This window comes from Lissotriton helveticus, chromosome 2_1 (assembly GCF_964261635.1).
Source record: "Lissotriton helveticus chromosome 2_1, aLisHel1.1, whole genome shotgun sequence".
Lineage (NCBI taxonomy): Eukaryota > Metazoa > Chordata > Amphibia > Caudata > Salamandridae > Lissotriton > Lissotriton helveticus.
The window spans coordinates 1,520,018,038-1,520,038,176 of NC_136059.1; the positions used below are offsets into that span (position 1 = coordinate 1,520,018,038).

The 20,139-nt window shown below is 43.9% G+C and overlaps 1 protein-coding gene across 1 annotated transcript in view; it reads left to right on the forward strand.

Annotated features, from left to right (window-relative positions):
• LOC144818748 (sulfotransferase 6B1-like) overlaps positions 1-18,552 on the forward strand; it is a 344,617-nt gene extending 326,065 nt beyond the window's left edge. Inside the window, exon 7 of the mRNA XM_078676456.1 lies at positions 17,481-18,552. Within this exon, the coding sequence (XP_078532582.1) occupies positions 17,481-17,611 (131 nt within the window). The 3' untranslated portion in view covers positions 17,612-18,552. The remainder of the gene's footprint in view (positions 1-17,480) is intronic.
• The last annotated feature ends 1,587 nt before the right edge of the window (positions 18,553-20,139 follow it).

Here is a 20,139-nt window from a genome sequence, read left to right on the forward strand (position 1 = left end):
CAGCCACCCTCCCCCCCCCATCAATGCACTTACATATTAGAAATTACAACAGGCCAAATTTTGTAAATCAGGATGTGGATCTTAGAAATATATAAACTATTTAAGCGATGAGATGTCCTTACTTTATTATGACCTGAATTCAATTGCAGCAAATTGTCTGGAAAAGGATACGTAGACTTCCAGAAATTACTTAGAAGATGAAAATGATGGTCATTGATCTGAAATTGATAGTAGTACAACAAATTTCCCTAAAAATCTTCAAAAGGTCAGGTCAGAAAATTACTTAATCAATGGAATACCTAGCAAATGATAAACATAGACAGGTATTGTTTTTCTGAAAATATTATTACTCTCATTGTCTTTCTGTACCCAAGCTGTCAGACAATGTAAAATAATCTAACATGTAATCCAAAGGAAGTACGTTTTGGGAGGATTTAAAAAGTATATATATATTCTTTTTTAAATTCTTTGTATTACATTTTATAGATGCAAACACATTCAATAAATAGCATGTCAGGATCAGCAAGTAGCAGCAAACATATTTCCATCATTACCCTTCTCCTCACTTCCCTTAGTCCTCCTCACTCTCTCTCTCTTTCTCTCTCTTTTTCTCTCTCACACCTCCTTCCCAACACCTGGTACTCCGTCCATTGTCACCAATATTTTTGGATTTTCCTCAGGCACCCTCTTCCTTCACTTGCATTTCTCTCTGCAGCCACATACCAGTCCATATTTGAGCCTTACTTAGTCACCGAAGGTGTGTTTTGGTTACCCCATATTTTGGGAACTTCACAGCGAGCCACAATGAGGCTGATGTTGCAAAATAATTTAGTATATTTTGGGAGTGTAACTTTCTCCCAGATATCCAAAATGAACATTTTCAAATTCAGTGGAAAGATAAACTCACATGATGATGAGTTTGACCTTCTTCCAAAATTGATCTATTTTTTAGCATCACTAAATAAATTGTATGAAATATTCCCACCTGCCTAGCTTCTCAGGCTAATGTTTATGTAGTATGATCTGTCTGATATTGTTAGGCATACTAATATGAATCCTGTCCTAATCACTACCTCTAGTGGATACTGAAATGCCTCGTCCCATTCCGACTCATCTAGAGTTCTCAACTCTCCCGCCCATCTGGCTTCATTGCATCTAAAATGTCAGCAGCAATATCACAAACATCATGTAGATTAGCAAAAACACTTTCTTTCCTTGACATTGAGACCAAATCCTGTTCTTTATGACTGTACAATCATGTACTTGTTCTGTGCTCTTCTGTCTATGGCTAGTATATGTCTGAGTCATAAATATCACAAAAGTTCTGTCTCCACTAAATCATGTTTGAGACATAGCTGCTTAAAGCTCTTAAAACGCTAAATTTATAAATAACAACCAAGCAGGCAGTCATATCGGTCATTTCTAATGTTTTGGCAGGCACCGCAGTCACGGCGGTTCCTGTCAATGCATATCACTGTATGATACAAGGCTACCGCAGCATGACACAATCCTGCACAAGTTTTTGTTTTTTATTACAGGATTTTCATTCTAAAAATAAACAAGTCATCTCCCATGGTGAGGGGACCATTATTGACATTTTACTTTTCCTCACTGCCAAGTTTTGTCTGGTAGTGATGGGCAGTAAAAGCAAGCATCGGCAAAGCCGATAGGTCTTGCCTATACAAGAGCTTTTGGCTTTAGCAATATGGTTTTACCATGTTGTACCCCAGTGTGGCTACTGTTCAGCATGGCTAAAGGTTAGTGGTGTAAATTGTCCTATAGTGGAGTGGGGGGGGGGGGTTAGAGTGTCATAGACTGTTTTTTTTTTGGAATAGAGTGTCGTAGAGTGGATTAAGGGGAGTAGAGAGTCATAGAGTTGAATAGAGGGGACTAGAGTTCGGCGGTTCAGTAGCAGAGAATGTCGTAGAGTGGAGTGTCAGAGTGCAATGTCGTAGATATGAGTGGAGTAGAGTGGAGTGGGGTGGAATAGGGTGGAGTGAGTTGAAGTGGATTGAGATAGTGGGGTGGATTGGACTGGAGTAGATTGAGGTGGTTTGGGGTGGAGTGGGTTGGATTGAATGGAGTGGGGTGAATTGGAGTGGGTAGACTGGATGGGGTAGAATGAATTCCAGTAGGGTGTATTGAAATGGAATGAGTGGATTGGATTGGGGTGGATTGAAGTGGGATGATTTAGATTGATTTTGGGTGAGGTGGAGTGGATTGGATTAAGGTTGGGTGGATTGGATTAGAGTAGGGTGGTTTGGAGTGGGGTGAATTAGAGTGGAGTGAAGGGGTGAATTGGACTGTACTGGAGGAGGGTGGATTGGAGTGGGGTGAATTGGAGTGTGGTGGGCTCGGTGGCTTGGATTGAGTTAGGTGACTGAATGGGGTGAGGTGGACTGGATTGGTTTAGAGTGAGCTAGATTGGAGAAGAGTGGGGTGGATTGGACTGCAGTGGAGTGGGGTGGATTGGAGTTGGGTGGACTGGATAGGGTAAGTAATATTGGAGTGGGGTGGATTTAAATGGGGTAGGGTGGAGTTGATTAGTTTGGGGTAGGGTGGACTGAAGTAGGGTGTTTTATAGTGGGATGGATTGGACTGGAGTGGGGTGGATTGTAGTGGGATGGATTGGACTGGGGTGGGGTGGGGTGGGATGGAGTGAGGTGGAATGCAGTGAGATACATTGGAGTGGGGTGAATTAGATTGGTATGGGGTGGATTGGAGTGGAGTAGATTGGATTGCAGTGTGGTGGATTGGATTCGATTTCTAGTGAGGTGGATTGGATTGGGTGGATTGGATTTTGTTGAATTGGATTTCGGGTGGGGTGTATTGTAGTTGGATAGATTAGATTTACCTTTATTGGGAGTTGGATTGCAGTGGGGTGGGTGGATTAGGGCGAGGTGAGGTGGATTGGAGTGGGGTGTATTGGAGTGGGGCAGATTGTTTTGGATTGGAGTGGGGCAGATTGTTTCGGATTGGAGTGGGGCAGATTGTTTCGGATTAGAGTGGGGCAGATTGTTTTTGATTATTGGAGTGGGGCAGATTGGAATGGGCAAGAAGATGGTTTTGGATTGGAGAGGCGCAGATTGTTTTGGATTGAGTGGGCAGATTGTTTTGCATTGGAATGGGGCAGATTGGTGTGGGGCAGATTGGAATGGAGTGGCGCTGATTGTGAAAGAAGTGGGGTAGATCGTATTAGTGTTAGGTGGACTGAATTGGAGTGGGGCAGACTGGAGTAGAGCGGATTGGAGTGGGGCAGATTATTTTGGATTGGATTGCAACAGATTGAATTGGGGCAGATTGTTTTGGTTCGCAGTGGGGTGCATTGGAGCGGGGCAAACTGAAGTGGGTAGATTGTTTTGGATTGGAGTGGGGCAGATTGTTTTGGGTTGGGTGGGTCCAATTGGTGAGGGGTTGATTGGAGTGGGCAGATTGTTTTGGATTGGAGTGGGGTAGATTGGAGTAGGGCAGATTGTTTTGGAATGGAGTGGGTGGATTAGAGTGGGGCAGCTTGTTTTGGATTGGAGTGGGGCAGTTTGGAGTGGGGCAGACAGTGTTAGATTGGAGTGGGGCAGATTGTTTTAGATTGGAAGTGGGCATATGTTTTCGATTGGAGTGGTGGAGTGGAGCAGATTGTTTTGGAGTGGGCAGATTGTTTTGGATTGGAATGGGGCAGATTGTTTTGGATTGGAGTGAGGCGAATTGGAGTGGAGCAGATTGGTGTGGGAGGACTGGAGGGTGGTAGATTGGAGTGGTGTGGATTGGAGTGTGTGTACTGCACGATTATGTGTTAAAGCATAATTTAAAAAACTACAAATAAGATAGAAAACGTATTGCTTTGTAATAAAATAGGCCTCATCTTTTGAGAACAGCGCCCGAGCAAAAAGAAAAGAAAATATGCGTGCAAAGTGAGAAAAGAAGACTTGGCAAAATATAGGAAAGTTTACTTTAGAATATAAATCTTTGCATTTTTTTTTGTCCTGCTGGGCACATTGTTGCCAGTCACACACCTTCTGTTTGCAGGGTACTAAAAGTTTAACAGAACAAAATGGTACATCAGTCACGTCGGAAGCAGCGGATGGGCAGCAATTAAGTTGAATCAGTCAGTGCTTGCTCCCTGCTCCACAGAGAGGAATGGAAATTATGTTAGCCTGCCTTGTTATGAGACTGTAAAGAAGAATGCCAAGCAAGCCAACAAATGGTAAGCAATGGTCTTACTCGAAGACTTTTTTGTGTCTTAAAAGCGAGACACATGCGCTACTCATGTTCTTGCACACTCAACCGTAAAAATAGCTATGTGTCTGCCCATCTTGATTGGGGGGTGGACATATAGGCTTTTCTCAAATGGCCTTTACTTCATTGACCCATCTGTAGGTTTGGATATGGCATTGCAGTGTAGTAACCGCTGTAGCCAAACCTAAGGTCTGCCTGCATATACATTTTGCGGCGGACCTTTATGTTGGCAGTATGTATACCACGTCGCTGTTGCGACGCAGTAGACATACCGCCACATATGATTCAGGCCAATAGTCTCTTGGGCTATAATGTTTCCAGAATCAATAACTCCACTTATTTATGTAGTTTAATAAGTTAATTATCTTACTTATTCTCTAAATTATTCAATTATTTTAATCAAGTGATTAAATTCATTTATTATATTATGTATTCGTTTTTATATCATTATTATTATTGAAGAGTTTTTGTAGAGTACACGGCTACCCATAAAACGGGCTTCCCATTGCTGACAGGACTTGTGAGAAGATAGACTGATTAAGATAGACTGAGTTTTGAGTTTCTTTCAGACATTTTACACGTTTACATTTGTCCTAAGGTGATTCAGTAGAGAGTTCCACAGTTTTGGAACTAGATATATAAACTAATGACCCTCGCCTCTTACTCTCTTGATTTTGAAGACAGCAAGGAGAAATAGGCTGGTTGGTCTCAAATCTCTACTAACACTATAGAGGGTAATGAGATGCAAAATGATATGAAGATTAGATGTGTGTTTTGCCCATTGAGCTATAGATAATGCCTTAAATTGAATCCTTTTATTTACTGGCAGCTAATGAAGTTTGACGAGAGCCGGCCATGCTGCCTGCATGTTGGGTTTAGCCAGCAGTACTTGAGCCGCAGCATTTTGGATAACTTGCAGCTTTCTGCACCTCTGTTGGTTCTTTATGCACTGTTCTTGCTTCTTTCTGCACCTCTCTTGCACATTTCTGCACCCCTCTTGCCTCTTTCTGCACCCCTCTTCCCTCTTTCTGCACTTCTATTGCATTTGTCTGCACCCCTGTTCCCTCCTTCTGTACCCCTTTTGCCTGTTTCTGTAACTCTCTTGCCTCTTTCTGCACTTCTCTGACCTCCTTTTGCACCTCTGTTGCCTCTTTTTGTACCCCTCATGCTTCTTTCTGCACTCCTGTTGCTTCATTCCGCCCTTCTCTTGCTTCTTTCTGCACCTCTCCTGCTTCTTTCTGCACTTTTCTTTCCATTTTCTGCACATCTCTTGCCTCTTTGTGCACCTCTCTTGCCTCTTTCTGCAGTTCTCTTGCCTTTTGCTGCACCTCTTTTACTTCTTTCTACATGTCTCTTGCCTCATTCTGCACCCCCTTGCCTCTTTCTGGACCTCTATTGGTTCTTTCTCCACTTCTCTTGCTTTTTCCTGCACCTCTATTGCAAATGTATGCACCCCTTTTGCCTCTGTCTGCATCCCTCTTCCCTCTTTCTGCACTTGTCTTGTCTCTGTCTACACCCCTCTTCCGTCTCTCTTCACCTTTTTTGCCTCTTTCTGCAGTTCACCTGCCTGTTTCTGCACTTCTCTTTCTTCTTTCTGCTCTTCTCTTGCCCTTTTCTGCACCTCTGTTGCCTCTTTTTGCACCTCACATGTCCCTTTCTGTACTTCTCTTGCTGTTTTCTGTGCCTCTCTTGTTTCTTTCTGCAACTCTCTTGCTTCTTTCAGCCTCTCTTGCTTCTTTCAGCAGGCCTCTTGCCTCTTCCCTCTTTCTGAACCTCTTTTGTTTCTTTCTGCACTTCCCTTGCTTCTTCCTGCACTCCTCTTGCTTTTTTCTGCACCCCTCTTGCCTCTTCTGCACCCCTCTTACCTCTCTCTGCACCTCTCTTGTCTGTTTCTGCAGTTCTCTTGCCTGTTTCTGCACCTCTTTTCCTTCTTTCTGCACTTCTCTTGTCTCTTTCTGCACCACTTTTCCCTCTTTCTGTACTTCTCTTGCGTCTGTCTGCACCCCTGTTCCCTCTTTCTGCACCTCTTTTGCTTGTTTCTGCAATTCAGTTGCTTCTTTCTGCACCCCTGTTGCCTCTTTCTGTACCCCTGGTGCTTCATTCTGCACCTCTCTTACCTCTTTCTGCACCTCTCTTGCTACTTGCTGTACCTCTCTTGCCTCTTTCTGCATCCCTCATACCTCTTTCTGCAGCTTTCTTCCCTTTTCTTGTACCTCTCTTGCCTCTTTCTGCAGTTCTCTTGCCTTTTTCTGAAACTCTTGATTCTTTCTGCACTTCTCTTGCTTCTTTCTCCACCCCCTTGCCTCTTTCTGGACCTCTATTGCTTCTTTCTGCACCTTTCTTGCAAATGTCTACACCCCTCTTGCCTCTTCCTGCACGTCTCTTGCCTCTGTCTGCGCCCCTGTTCCCTCTTTCATCACCTTTTTTGCCTCTTTCTGCACCCCTCTTGCCTCTTTCTGTACCCCTCTTCCCCCTTTCTTTACCTCTCTAGCCTCGTTCTGCTCCTCTCTTGCCTCTTTTTGCACTTATCTTGCCTCTTTCTACACCTCCCGTGCCTCTATTTGCACATGTTCCTCTTTGTGCACCTTTCGTTTTTTCCTGCACCTCTCTTGCTTCTTTCTGCCCCCTCTTGCCTCGTTCTATACCCTTATTCCCTTTTTCTGCACCTCTCTTACCTCTTTCTGCACCTCTCTTGCTACTTTCTGTACCTCTCTTGCCTCTTTCTGTATCCCTCATACCTCTTTCTGCAGCTTTCTTCCCTTTTCTTGTACCTCTCTTGCCTCTTTCTGCAGTTCTCTTGCCTTTTTCTGAAACTCTTGATTCTTTCTGCACTTCTCTTGCTTCTTTCTCCACCCCCTTGCCTCTTTCTGGACCTCTATTGCTTCTTTCTGCACCTTTCTTGCAAATGTCTACACCCCTCTTGCCTCTTCCTGCACGTCTCTTGCCTCTGTCTGCGCCCCTGTTCCCTCTTTCATCACCTTTTTTGCCTCTTTCTGTACCCCTCTTCCCCCTTTCTTTACCTCTCTAGCCTCGTTCTGCTCCTCTCTTGCCTCTTTTTGCACTTATCTTGCCTCTTTCTACACCTCCCGTGCCTCTTTTTGCACATGTTCCTCGTTGTGCACCTTTCGTTTTTTCCTGCACTTCTCTTGCTTCTTTCTGAACTTCTCTCACCTCTTTTTGTGTACTCAAATGGGAAGTGGAAGCTGTCAAGTTTAAAGGTCTGCGTACTCGCGTGACTGGGGTATGTGCCTATTTGTACATGTATTTTTACATGTGATATGCATCTGAAGATGGTAGTTTAAATAGCAGGTAACTTCTCCTGTAGGTGGTCAAATCTCCTCATTTCTGCTGTCATTCAGTTGCACAGGTAGACATGTCTTATGTATATAGGTGTTATAGAGCCCCTCAAATATACTATTGAATACCAATGTGCCCTGTATCATGAGCAAAAAGAAATGTGTACACCTTTTTGTACACAAATTTACTGAGTATGCTGTATGAAACACAGGTATTCAAGTACTTTTATGTTTATTTTTCATGTAACATGTCACTAGGTAAAAGCAGAGACACACCTATGCATACCTTCACAAACTTGGGATGACTTACAACAGTGATATGGGTAGGGCTAGCATTTTGTGCAGTCGATGAATAGTGAACCATCAAGAGAAAAGTGAGGTTTAAGACATCTTGGGAGAAGGATTAGTGATTAGGCTACTTGGTATGAGTCTGTGGAAAGTTGCAGTCAAAGTAGGCCTCTTTCCACACCTCTCTTGCATCTTTCAGCACTTCTCTTGATTATTTCTGTGCCTTTCTTCCTCTTCCTGTGCATGTCATACCTATGTAGGCATAGTTAAAATTAGCATTTATAAAACCTTAGAATTCACTGAAAAGAACACAGGTTTCAGGGATATTTTAGTTAGTATTAACATTTCAGAAACATTAGAAATTCACTGAAAAATCCACAGGTTTCAGGGACGTTATAGTTAGGAATTAGCATTTAAAAAACCTTAGATATTCACTGAAAAAAACACAGGTTTCAGGGATGCTAAATTTAGGCTGACATTTCACTCATACAAAACCAGAGAAATTCAGTTGATATAGTTAGCTGTGCTAACTATAACGCGGGCCCCCGCAAGGCACTGCTGATGACACCACATATTACATCACTCATGACGTGGTCAGTGACAAGACTGATGACATCTCAAATGATGTTATTCCAATCTATGCAACTCTACTATATTCCACTCTACTCAATGCCACTTTACTCTATGCCACTCCTCTCTATCCCCTCCGCTGTAAGACACTGTACAACATGCCACTCTGACAGGACACTCCACTCTACAACACACCACAACACTCCACTCCACTCTACGTCACTGTAATCTAAGTCACTCAACTCTATGCCACTACACTCTAAGCCACTCCAAACTCAACGCCACAATACTCCACCCCACAATACTGTACACCATGATAATTTATGCTACAACACTCTATGCCATGACACTGTATGCCCCAATGCTCCACGATACGACACTCTTGGACACAACTCTGTATGACACTCCACTCTATGCCACTCCTCTCTACTCTAATCTATGACACTCTACTCCTCTCTATGGCAATCTAAACCCCTACATTCTAACCACACTTTACTCCACGTGCTGATATTCCAACCTAAACACAATACTCCACTGTAATCTGCTGTACGTCATTCTACTCCACTCTACGCAACTCCCTTTATGCCATTCCACCCCACTTTACTCCACTATACTCTATGACATACTATTCCACTCTACGCCACACCAATTTACACCACTATATGCCACTCGACTCTACGACCCCCACTCTCCGACGCTCTACGCTACTATGCGCCACTCTACTGTACTTCACTGTATTCCACTCCACTCTATGACACTTTCCAACACTCTACGACATGCCACTCCACTCTATGACACTTCACTTTAATCTACAACATTCTGCTACACGTTATGCCACCCTATGTCCTTACGCTCCACTCTAAAATAATATACTTCACTACATGCCTCTGTATGACACTCTAGTCCACTGTATGACACTATACCCAACTCTCTATGCCACTTCACTACACTTTGCTCATCTCTACTCCATGATACACTACTCCACTGTGCTCCCCTAATCCAATCTATGCCACTCCTCTCCACGTCACTCGACTCTACAATAGTAGTATGACATTTCACTCTACCACACTCTATGACACTCTACTCTACGGCATTCAACTCTACAGCACTGTACTCCAGTTTATGTTCTCTACTCTACAACACTTTCAAACACTCAATGACACGCTACTCTGCTCTATGCCCCTCCTCTATAGCCCCCTTTAGTACACTGTATGGGACTCTATGACACGTCACTGCACTCCTCTCTATGACATGCCACTCCACTGTATGACACCGCACCCCACTCTACGACACTATGCATCTCTACTCTACTAAACTCTAAGCCACTCTACAACACTCTACTCCACTCTATTCCACTGCATGACACTCTACTCTACTCTATGCCACTCTACTCTAAGTAATTTCCACTTCACCACTCTACCAACTTTACTCCACTGTACGCCATGATACACTACTCCACTTTACACCACTTGACTCCAAGACACTCTATGCCACTCCACTCTATGTCACATTACTCTACACTATGCCACTCCACTCTACAACATTCTACTCCACTCTATGCCACTCCCCTCTACTCCAAACTGCAACACATTCCAATGCTCTACAACACCCCATTTCACTCCACTCCACACATCACTACAATTTCCCTCTCCACACGCCACTCCAATTTATGATACTTTACTCAACTCTGTGCTATGCCATTCCACACCACTCTACTGTATGACATGCTACTCCACTCTGACAATTTGCTCTATGCTGCTCTACTGTATTGCACTTTACCCCACTCTACGCTACTGTACCACAATTTTCTCTATGCCTCTACACTCTACGAAATCTATGCATCTCCACTTTACAACATTTTACTACACTCTATGGCACTCCATGACACTCTGCTCCACTGTATGCCCATCCACTCAACTACACCATATAACACTCTATGACACACCACTCCACTCCTCTCTACGGCACAACACCTCCACTGTATGACATGGTATTCCACTCTACAACCTTCACCTCCACTCTACTCCACCCTACTCCACTCTATACCAATTCACTCTACTCCACTCTAACCCTGGCTGTAGTGGGCAGAGTGGGTCTGCGCGGAGGTCCACGGAGTTGCGAACAAACTCCGTGAAATTCCACCACCCGCCCGCACCCCCTTATATAAACAAGTAATTCTAAATTATTTAAAGTAAATTAAAACCACTTACCTGAAATGTGGTTTCCCCAGGCTGCCCTCCTCCTCGCCTTTTAGATAATCCTTAAGGAAACTGCGCATGCCCACGCGCCTTTGAATGCGCATTTCTTGTGAAAAAGTAATTTAGAAATATTTGTTCATATAGGGAGGGGTGGAGGCAGGGGCTGGCCAACTCCTCCGCTCCGCTGCGGAGAATTGTCTTCTCCGTGTTCACCGCGGAACCCGGAGGAGGCAAATCTCCGCACACTCTGCTGGCAGAGCAGAGGTCTCCGACCGGTCTTACTCCACTCTATGCCACTCTACTCGATGGCACTCCACTCTACGACACGCCACTCTATGATACTCCACTGTAAGCCACTCCGCTGTACAGCACACAACACAACTCTCTCCATGTCACTCCATCACACTTTACTCTACTCTACTCTGCGACACACTATTCAACTCTACTCCACAACACTCTATACCATTTTGCTCTGCCACACTCTACAGCACTCTACTCTACGCCCCTGCACTCTACAACACAGTACTCCAGTCTATGCAACTCCACTCTACAGCACTTTGAAGCATTTTATGGCCCGCAATTCCGCACTTTGCCCCTGCACTCTATGCCACCTACTACACTGTATAAGACACTACGACACGCCACTCCACTTCTCTCTATGACACACCACTCCACTGTATGACATGGCACTGCACTCTATGACTCTTTAATCGACTCCATGCTAAACCACTCCACTCCACTCTTCTCTACTCCACTATATGACACCTCACTCAACGCTAAGCAACTGTAAGACACTCCACTCTATGCCGCTACACTTTACGACACTCAACTGCACTCTATGCAACCCCACTTTAGAACACTCTACAACACTCTATGCCACTCTACGCCATTCTGCTCCACGTATGACCCTCCACTTTATGCCATTCTCCTACACTATTTGACATGCAATGACACACCACTCCACTCCTTGCTATGCAGTGTGGCTAACGAGTTGACAATATTGTGTACGGAGCTGCACGAGTTATAATAAACTTTGGGTGGGGCGCAAATTATAACTTACTTATTATTAAAACTTTAAAGTTTCAACGGTTTGTGTAGGTTAAATTGGGTTTGTGTGCAAAAAATTAAGAGTTTTCCTAACTAAAACTTACCATTAACCTTTGTTTTTTTTTTACATTCAATATAGGTAGATAGATAGATAGATAGATAGATAGATAGATAGATAGATAGATAGATAGCCTAGAGATCTCAGTGATGTGGAAGTTATCCTTCCTTGTGGTAGCTCTATCCTGCCCCTGAATCTGACTGGAGGGATCGCCCTGCTGGGATGAGTATGAAACCACCACCCGCACAGTACATGAATAATTTGCCTTAGGTCAAACACAATTGTGATGCATCCGATAGGTCAGGTTAGTTTTATAGTAGTGGGATCTTTGAGGATAAGAGTAGAAGCTGTTTTGTTGAACAAAACCCTCGATGAGGTATTGTAAGATGAATAGCTTTGCAGAACTAATGGATTTCTTCAAGTAGAAAGTGTCAGCTACCCAAATGTATTGTTTAGATGAACTCTGGTCAAGCAGGCAGTGACTGGAGATCTGCCTCAACTGTACTTGGAGAATGCACATCAGACATATTAAGAGGGACAGTCGCTAGGCAAATGCAAGAAGACTTAAAGGGTAAATTCTAGAATGTGAGAAGTAAACATAGAGGAGCAATGATAGATTATGGTGGACTGAGAAATGAAGGAACACGACCATCATTAGATATGACAAATGATATAAGGGACAATAAAAGGTAAATATAACGTTTTCATGTTTAGAAAGCAAGTACCATTACAGGTCTATAGTCTGATTGTTAGCAAGAATTCCCACGGTTACTGCAAAAACAACAATGATGGACAGAATGTGGATCAATGTCACACATTCACCCCAGTCAAAAGATCTGGGCCCAAATCCATCGTTTTTCCACTCCACACCACCCTGGGTTAGACAATGGCGATATGCAAATCAGCGCTGACCCTGTGCCCCATGGGAACAGTCCAGTCCGAACTACAAACGCCATGTCCTTCCCAGAACGGAAACAAGCATCCGAGGACCGGCCCGGTTTCGAGGTAACACCTCTCATCAGCCCGGCTAGCTTGCTTCCAGTGGTGTGGAGTGCCTGGGACTCACGTCTGAGCATCCCCAGTACACTTAGAGCGGTTACTGCAAAAACAACAATGATGGACAGAATGTGGATCAATGTCACACATTCACCCCAGTCAAAAGATCTGGGCCCAAATCCATCGTTTTTCCACTCCACACCACCCTGGGTTAGACAATGGCGATATGCAAATCAGCGCTGACCCTGTGCCCCATGGGAGTGCAAAAAATACGATGGATTTGGGCCCAGATCTTTTGACTGGGGGAGTGTGTGACATTGATCCACATTCAGTCCATCACTTGTTGTTTTTGCAATTGCCGCCCTAAGTGCGCTGGGGATGCCCAGACGTGGGTCCCAGGCACTCCACACCACTTGGAGTCAAGCTAGCCGGGCTGAAGAGAGGTGTTACCTCGAAACCGGTCCGGTCCTCGGATGCTTGATTCCGTTCTGGGAAGGACATGGCTTTTGTAGTTCGGACTGGACTGTTCCCATGGGGCAACAGGGTCAGAGCTGATTTGCATATCGCCATTGTCTAACCCAGGGTGGTGTGGAGTGCAAAAAATACGATGGATTTGGGCCCAGATCTTTTGACTGGGGGAGTGTGTGACATTGATCCACATTCAGTCCATCACTTGTTGTTTTTGCAATTGCCGCCCTAAGTGCGCTGGGGATGCCCAGACGTGGGTCCCAGGCACTCCACACCACTTGGAGTCAAGCTAGCCGGGCTGAAGAGAGGTGTTACCTCGAAACCGGTCCGGTCCTCGGATGCTTGATTCCGTTCTGGGAAGGACATGGCTTTTGTAGTTCGGACTGGACTGTTCCCATGGGGCAACAGGGTCAGAGCTGATTTGCATATCGCCATTGTCTAACCCAGGGTGGTGTGGAGTGCAAAAAATACGATGGATTTGGGCCCAGATCTTTTGACTGGGGGAGTGTGTGACATTGATCCACATTCAGTCCATCACTTGTTGTTTTTGCAATTGCCGCCCTAAGTGCGCTGGGGATGCCCAGACGTGGGTCCCAGGCACTCCACACCACTTGGAGTCAAGCTAGCCGGGCTGAAGAGAGGTGTTACCTCGAAACCGGTCCGGTCCTCGGATGCTTGATTCCGTTCTGGGAAGGACATGGCTTTTGTAGTTCGGACTGGACTGTTCCCATGGGGCAACAGGGTCAGAGCTGATTTGCATATCGCCATTGTCTAACCCAGGGTGGTGTGGAGTGCAAAAAATACGATGGATTTGGGCCCAGATCTTTTGACTGGGGGAGTGTGTGACATTGATCCACATTCAGTCCATCACTTGTTGTTTTTGCAATTGCCGCCCTAAGTGCGCTGGGGATGCCCAGACGTGGGTCCCAGGCACTCCACACCACTTGGAGTCAAGCTAGCCGGGCTGAAGAGAGGTGTTACCTCGAAACCGGTCCGGTCCTCGGATGCTTGATTCCGTTCTGGGAAGGACATGGCTTTTGTAGTTCGGACTGGACTGTTCCCATGGGGCAACAGGGTCAGAGCTGATTTGCATATCGCCATTGTCTAACCCAGGGTGGTGTGGAGTGCAAAAAATACGATGGATTTGGGCCCAGATCTTTTGACTGGGGGAGTGTGTGACATTGATCCACATTCAGTCCATCACTTGTTGTTTTTGCAATTGCCGCCCTAAGTGCGCTGGGGATGCCCAGACGTGGGTCCCAGGCACTCCACACCACTTGGAGTCAAGCTAGCCGGGCTGAAGAGAGGTGTTACCTCAAAACCGGTCCGGTCCTCGGATGCTTGATTCCGTTCTGGGAAGGACATGGCTTTTGTAGTTCGGACTGGACTGTTCCCATGGGGCAACAGGGTCAGAGCTGATTTGCATATCGCCATTGTCTAACCCAGGGTGGTGTGGAGTGCAAAAAATACGATGGATTTGGGCCCAGATCTTTTGACTGGGGGAGTGTGTGACATTGATCCACATTCAGTCCATCACTTGTTGTTTTTGCAATTGCCGCCCTAAGTGCGCTGGGGATGCCCAGACGTGGGTCCCAGGCACTCCACACCACTTGGAGTCAAGCTAGCCGGGCTGAAGAGAGGTGTTACCTCGAAACCGGTCCGGTCCTCGGATGCTTGATTCCGTTCTGGGAAGGACATGGCTTTTGTAGTTCGGACTGGACTGTTCCCATGGGGCAACAGGGTCAGAGCTGATTTGCATATCGCCATTGTCTAACCCAGGGTGGTGTGGAGTGCAAAAAATACGATGGATTTGGGCCCAGATCTTTTGACTGGGGGAGTGTGTGACATTGATCCACATTCAGTCCATCACTTGTTGTTTTTGCAATTGCCGCCCTAAGTGCGCTGGGGATGCCCAGACGTGGGTCCCAGGCACTCCACACCACTTGGAGTCAAGCTAGCCGGGCTGAAGAGAGGTGTTACCTCGAAACCGGTCCGGTCCTCGGATGCTTGATTCCGTTCTGGGAAGGACATGGCTTTTGTAGTTCGGACTGGACTGTTCCCATGGGGCAACAGGGTCAGAGCTGATTTGCATATCGCCATTGTCTAACCCAGGGTGGTGTGGAGTGCAAAAAATACGATGGATTTGGGCCCAGATCTTTTGACTGGGGGAGTGTGTGACATTGATCCACATTCAGTCCATCACTTGTTGTTTTTGCAATTGCCGCCCTAAGTGCGCTGGGGATGCCCAGACGTGGGTCCCAGGCACTCCACACCACTTGGAGTCAAGCTAGCCGGGCTGAAGAGAGGTGTTACCTCGAAACCGGTCCGGTCCTCGGATGCTTGATTCCGTTCTGGGAAGGACATGGCTTTTGTAGTTCGGACTGGACTGTTCCCATGGGGCAACAGGGTCAGAGCTGATTTGCATATCGCCATTGTCTAACCCAGGGTGGTGTGGAGTGCAAAAAATACGATGGATTTGGGCCCAGATCTTTTGACTGGGGGAGTGTGTGACATTGATCCACATTCAGTCCATCACTTGTTGTTTTTGCAATTGCCGCCCTAAGTGCGCTGGGGATGCCCAGACGTGGGTCCCAGGCACTCCACACCACTTGGAGTCAAGCTAGCCGGGCTGAAGAGAGGTGTTACCTCGAAACCGGTCCGGTCCTCGGATGCTTGATTCCGTTCTGGGAAGGACATGGCTTTTGTAGTTCGGACTGGACTGTTCCCATGGGGCAACAGGGTCAGAGCTGATTTGCATATCGCCATTGTCTAACCCAGGGTGGTGTGGAGTGCAAAAAATACGATGGATTTGGGCCCAGATCTTTTGACTGGGGGAGTGTGTGACATTGATCCACATTCAGTCCATCACTTGTTGTTTTAGCAAGAATTCCCACGCCATTTCTAGAGACATGACCCTACAAATAACACTGCAGCAAGAGTCCACCCATGAGCATCCCAGAATGGCGGTGGTGCAAGCCATGACTAGGTGCTTTAAAGCGAGATAGGATCAAAGCTTAAAAGCTACAGAAACAGATACAAAAAAATATACATTATTGGCTGGTCACCAGAGGCAAATTCAGTTTTTCATTATAATCCTGTGTTTAGACTATGCGTCCCTTTCAATTATCCTCTTTCGTCTATCCACAAGCAATTCTCAAACTTTTTTCTTCTGAGAATCCAATGTTGCTTCAATGTGCATGATCAGCATTTAGAGATGGCTTGTGGTAATATCTGCTTATCCCCAGTCACTCCTGAAAAGACGTCTGCACCCTAATCATAAGAATAGAAACAAAACGTATTCGTTTTAAATTGAGAGAACTGTGTTGCCTCTGCAAATACCCAGGAATCCAGGGGTAAACAAATTCATTCTGGATCCAGGGGTGAATAAATAAACTTTGCATTAAGAATTGTCGCTGGCAAAAAAAAGTGAACGAGTATTGGTGTTTTACAGATGTGTTTTGGCTACTACGATATCTTAAAGGTTTCTCTACTTGTTCAGAAACTGTAATCATATTTACTACAGATTGTGACATTATCTAAAAGAGCTTTTGCTGCTTCCTACATTTAAATTGTTTTTTTAACCATATTTAATTTTTTTATTTTAATACATGTAACATAGAACTATCTCCATTGTGCGACAGTGTTGAACATCCACAATAACCACATTTAGTTACAAATGATATATAAGAAAGAGAGGGCAGCAGATCAACTTGGAAGTGTACATTCAGGAGCAGTATAAATGATAAAATCAACTACTTGATATCTCTTTGAGTCCAGTTAGTTTAGATAAACCTGCGGTGTGTTATCCAGTGCCCCCAGATCAAACTAAACTTCTTGGGACTCCCCCTGCTAGCATAAACCACTTTTCCTACAGCCATGCATCAATCCATGCTATTGCACCAGTCCTCAAACATTGGAAATGTTGGACTTTACTGTTTGTGATCTACGTCCCTTTTGGCCACTAGGAGGAATAGATGGATAAACACGTTTTTAGATCTGGGTACCACTTGCTCCCTCCTTAATCTCAGCAGTATGGTGGGTGCATTAGGTCAGAGTGACATTCCCAATATGTTTTCAATTTTCCTATGACTTGAATTCAGTAGTTCTCCATTACTGTGCAATCCCAGAGTGTGAATGAATGTACCTGCTTTTCTGAAACCCTAAAAGCAAATATCGCAGCTGATCTGCCGTAAATCCTTTCTTTTAATTGTTGTTCCTTCATATGAGCCATGAAATTGCCATAAGGCAGTGTTTTGTTACTATGTAAAACCTGAGCTCATGTCATTGCCAACTGCATATAAATGTTTATGTTCTTTGTCTTCAAAGGAGATATTGGGGACTGGAAGAACCATTTATCTGAATCACAGAGCCAAGAAATGGATGCAAAGTTTGAAGAATGTCTAGCAGGAACAAAACTAGGAGAAAAGATGTCATACAATGTCTACTGCAAGGCCTAACGCATGGGACAGAGCTGCTAGCCATAAGCACGTCAATAATGTGACAAGTGTTTAATTATATAATCATCCACCACTGATAACTTTATTTACAAATTATGCTTCCCATTCAGCTTAATTTCTAGAACACAAAAATAAACAAATTATTTCATTTTCCATATTTACATTCAAATACATTTAAAAATGTAATCACAGACATATTTTTATTATTCATTAAAGTTCCTATTATGTCTAGTGAATTAGACCAAGTTCTCATGGAAAATGGTGCTATAATTACACCACAATACTTAGAAAGTGCTAAACAACAGAATCGAATACTAACCAATAATTCCCATGACTAATTACATTGCTATACAATTCATACCTTTTACCCTCATTGTCTTCATGACTTCAAAATTTAGATGGTGGTAACCTGTCCAGATCTGTACCAGGTGAAAACTGATCTCACATCACGGTCTTTGATCAAATTGATATAATATTTTTTATTGTACCAGCGATATGCAAGGAAATAATGTGTACATGATGTTTTAAAACTCAAGAAATAATATTATGAAATTTGTAAATACTCTTCTAAGGCAATCATTAATTTAGCTTTAAGATAATGCATCAGAATACTGGCCGTTATATGAATAAGATTCCGATTCAAAATTTCCATCCACGATATAGAAAAAATTTCATATTCGATTTCATCCCTACAGGATTGGTCATACATTTTTGCTGATAATGCCTGGAAATTGGAAAGTTTTGATCGTGAAAATGTGCAAAATACCATGCTCTCACAACGACCACAATTTTGACTTGAGTTGACACCGATACCGCCATTGCTTTTCTTATTTTGTCCAGCATATCAAACAACCAACTTGTTTCATAGAGATTTGTAAAGGCACAACTTAATGAGTTCCTTGGGATCTACAGGACATTAATAAAGGACTGTACACTGTTAAGTAAGCCTTCACCTTGGCTCTTCTTTCCTTCCTAAACCATTTGCCATCATATAGTATATGCCAGTTTTCTATCATTGAAAAAACAATTAACGTTGTATCATGAACTGCAAAAAGACTTTACCTGGGTCTTACCGTGGATTCATTTTTAGATTGTCAATGGGCACAAAAGTCGAAAGGACAGGCACTCACTTGACGATAAGACTATCATCTGATAAATAATATACTTTTAACTCCAATTTTTTTGTGTTCAATAAGTTTATTAAGTTTGAAAGTATAAGAAGTAGATAATACAATACATAGTGATACAATCGAAATCCATAGACATAGTACTTATAATTGAGTCAAATAGAAAGAATTTCCGCAACCAATATAGAGGTAAAAATTTAAGAAATTCATAAGGGGAAAATCAATGAACCAAAATATCCGTAAACAGTATCACTATTATGAATGAGAGAAGAAGAAAGAGAGAAAAGAAAGGAAAAGAAGACAGAGGAAGCAAAAGTAGAAAGGAGGTAGCAAGAAGAAGGGAAAACGATAAAAGGAAGGGAAGGGAAGGGAAGGGAAGGGAAGGATCCACTGCAGTACTACAAACACACACTATACAAATAACAAACAACAATCAAATAGAGGACACAAAAGGATACTGGGCAACCAAACCCTTCGAAGCCAAATCCATATAAGCGTCCAGAGCTTTCCAAACATTACTAGAAATCGTAGGGGTAAGATGAGCCACGTCGACTGAAATGTGTGTGCTGCGTAAAAAAGAAACCCATGCCCACCATGTATGATAGGATACGGAAGAAAAAGATTTCCATTCCATAAGGATTACCTTTAACTGCAACTGTCAGTAAAAGATCAAGCAATTGCAAGTCTAAGGTATCCAAAGGCAAGGGCACTCGGGAAGCTAAAGGGCCCAAGAGGACCATGAGGAAGGAAAGCTGAAAATCAGTATTAAAAATTAATATGAGATGTTTATTTATGAGATCCCAGAAGGGTTGTAAAAGAGAGCAGGTAAAGAACATATGCATATAATCGCCAGTAGCCAGACCACAGCTCCAACAGAGATCATCGTCCTTCAAGTGTAAGGAATGCAAATGCACAGGAGTCCAATGAAGAAGGTTGAGAGAATTTTTTTTAGATTGGGTTAAAGAAGGGGCGATCTTATCACGGAGAGAAAATTTACCAATCAGCTGGCAGGTGTCTGATGAAATATGGTCGGTAAGATCCTTATCAAAATGATGTAACCATTTTTGTTGGGTAACAGTATGTAAGGCAGAGGAAGTGGAAGAGAGAAATTTATAGATCTTTGAAGCCACATGACCAGATCGAAGCCACAAAGAAAATAACATAACAGTAGGAGAATTGGGCTCCAGGCGTACTTTAGCAAGAGCTACTTTGATGTTTAGAAAAGTATAGAAGTCCAAATTGGAGAGCGAGAACTGTTGAGCTAAAGAGGAAAAGGGCAAAGGATCATTATTGGAGTCATATAAATGCCGAACTAAAGTTACTCCTTTAGAGGACCAATAAGGAATCAACGCAGGATCAATAACAAATTTTATTCTAGGGTTGCGCCATAAAGAAGACCAC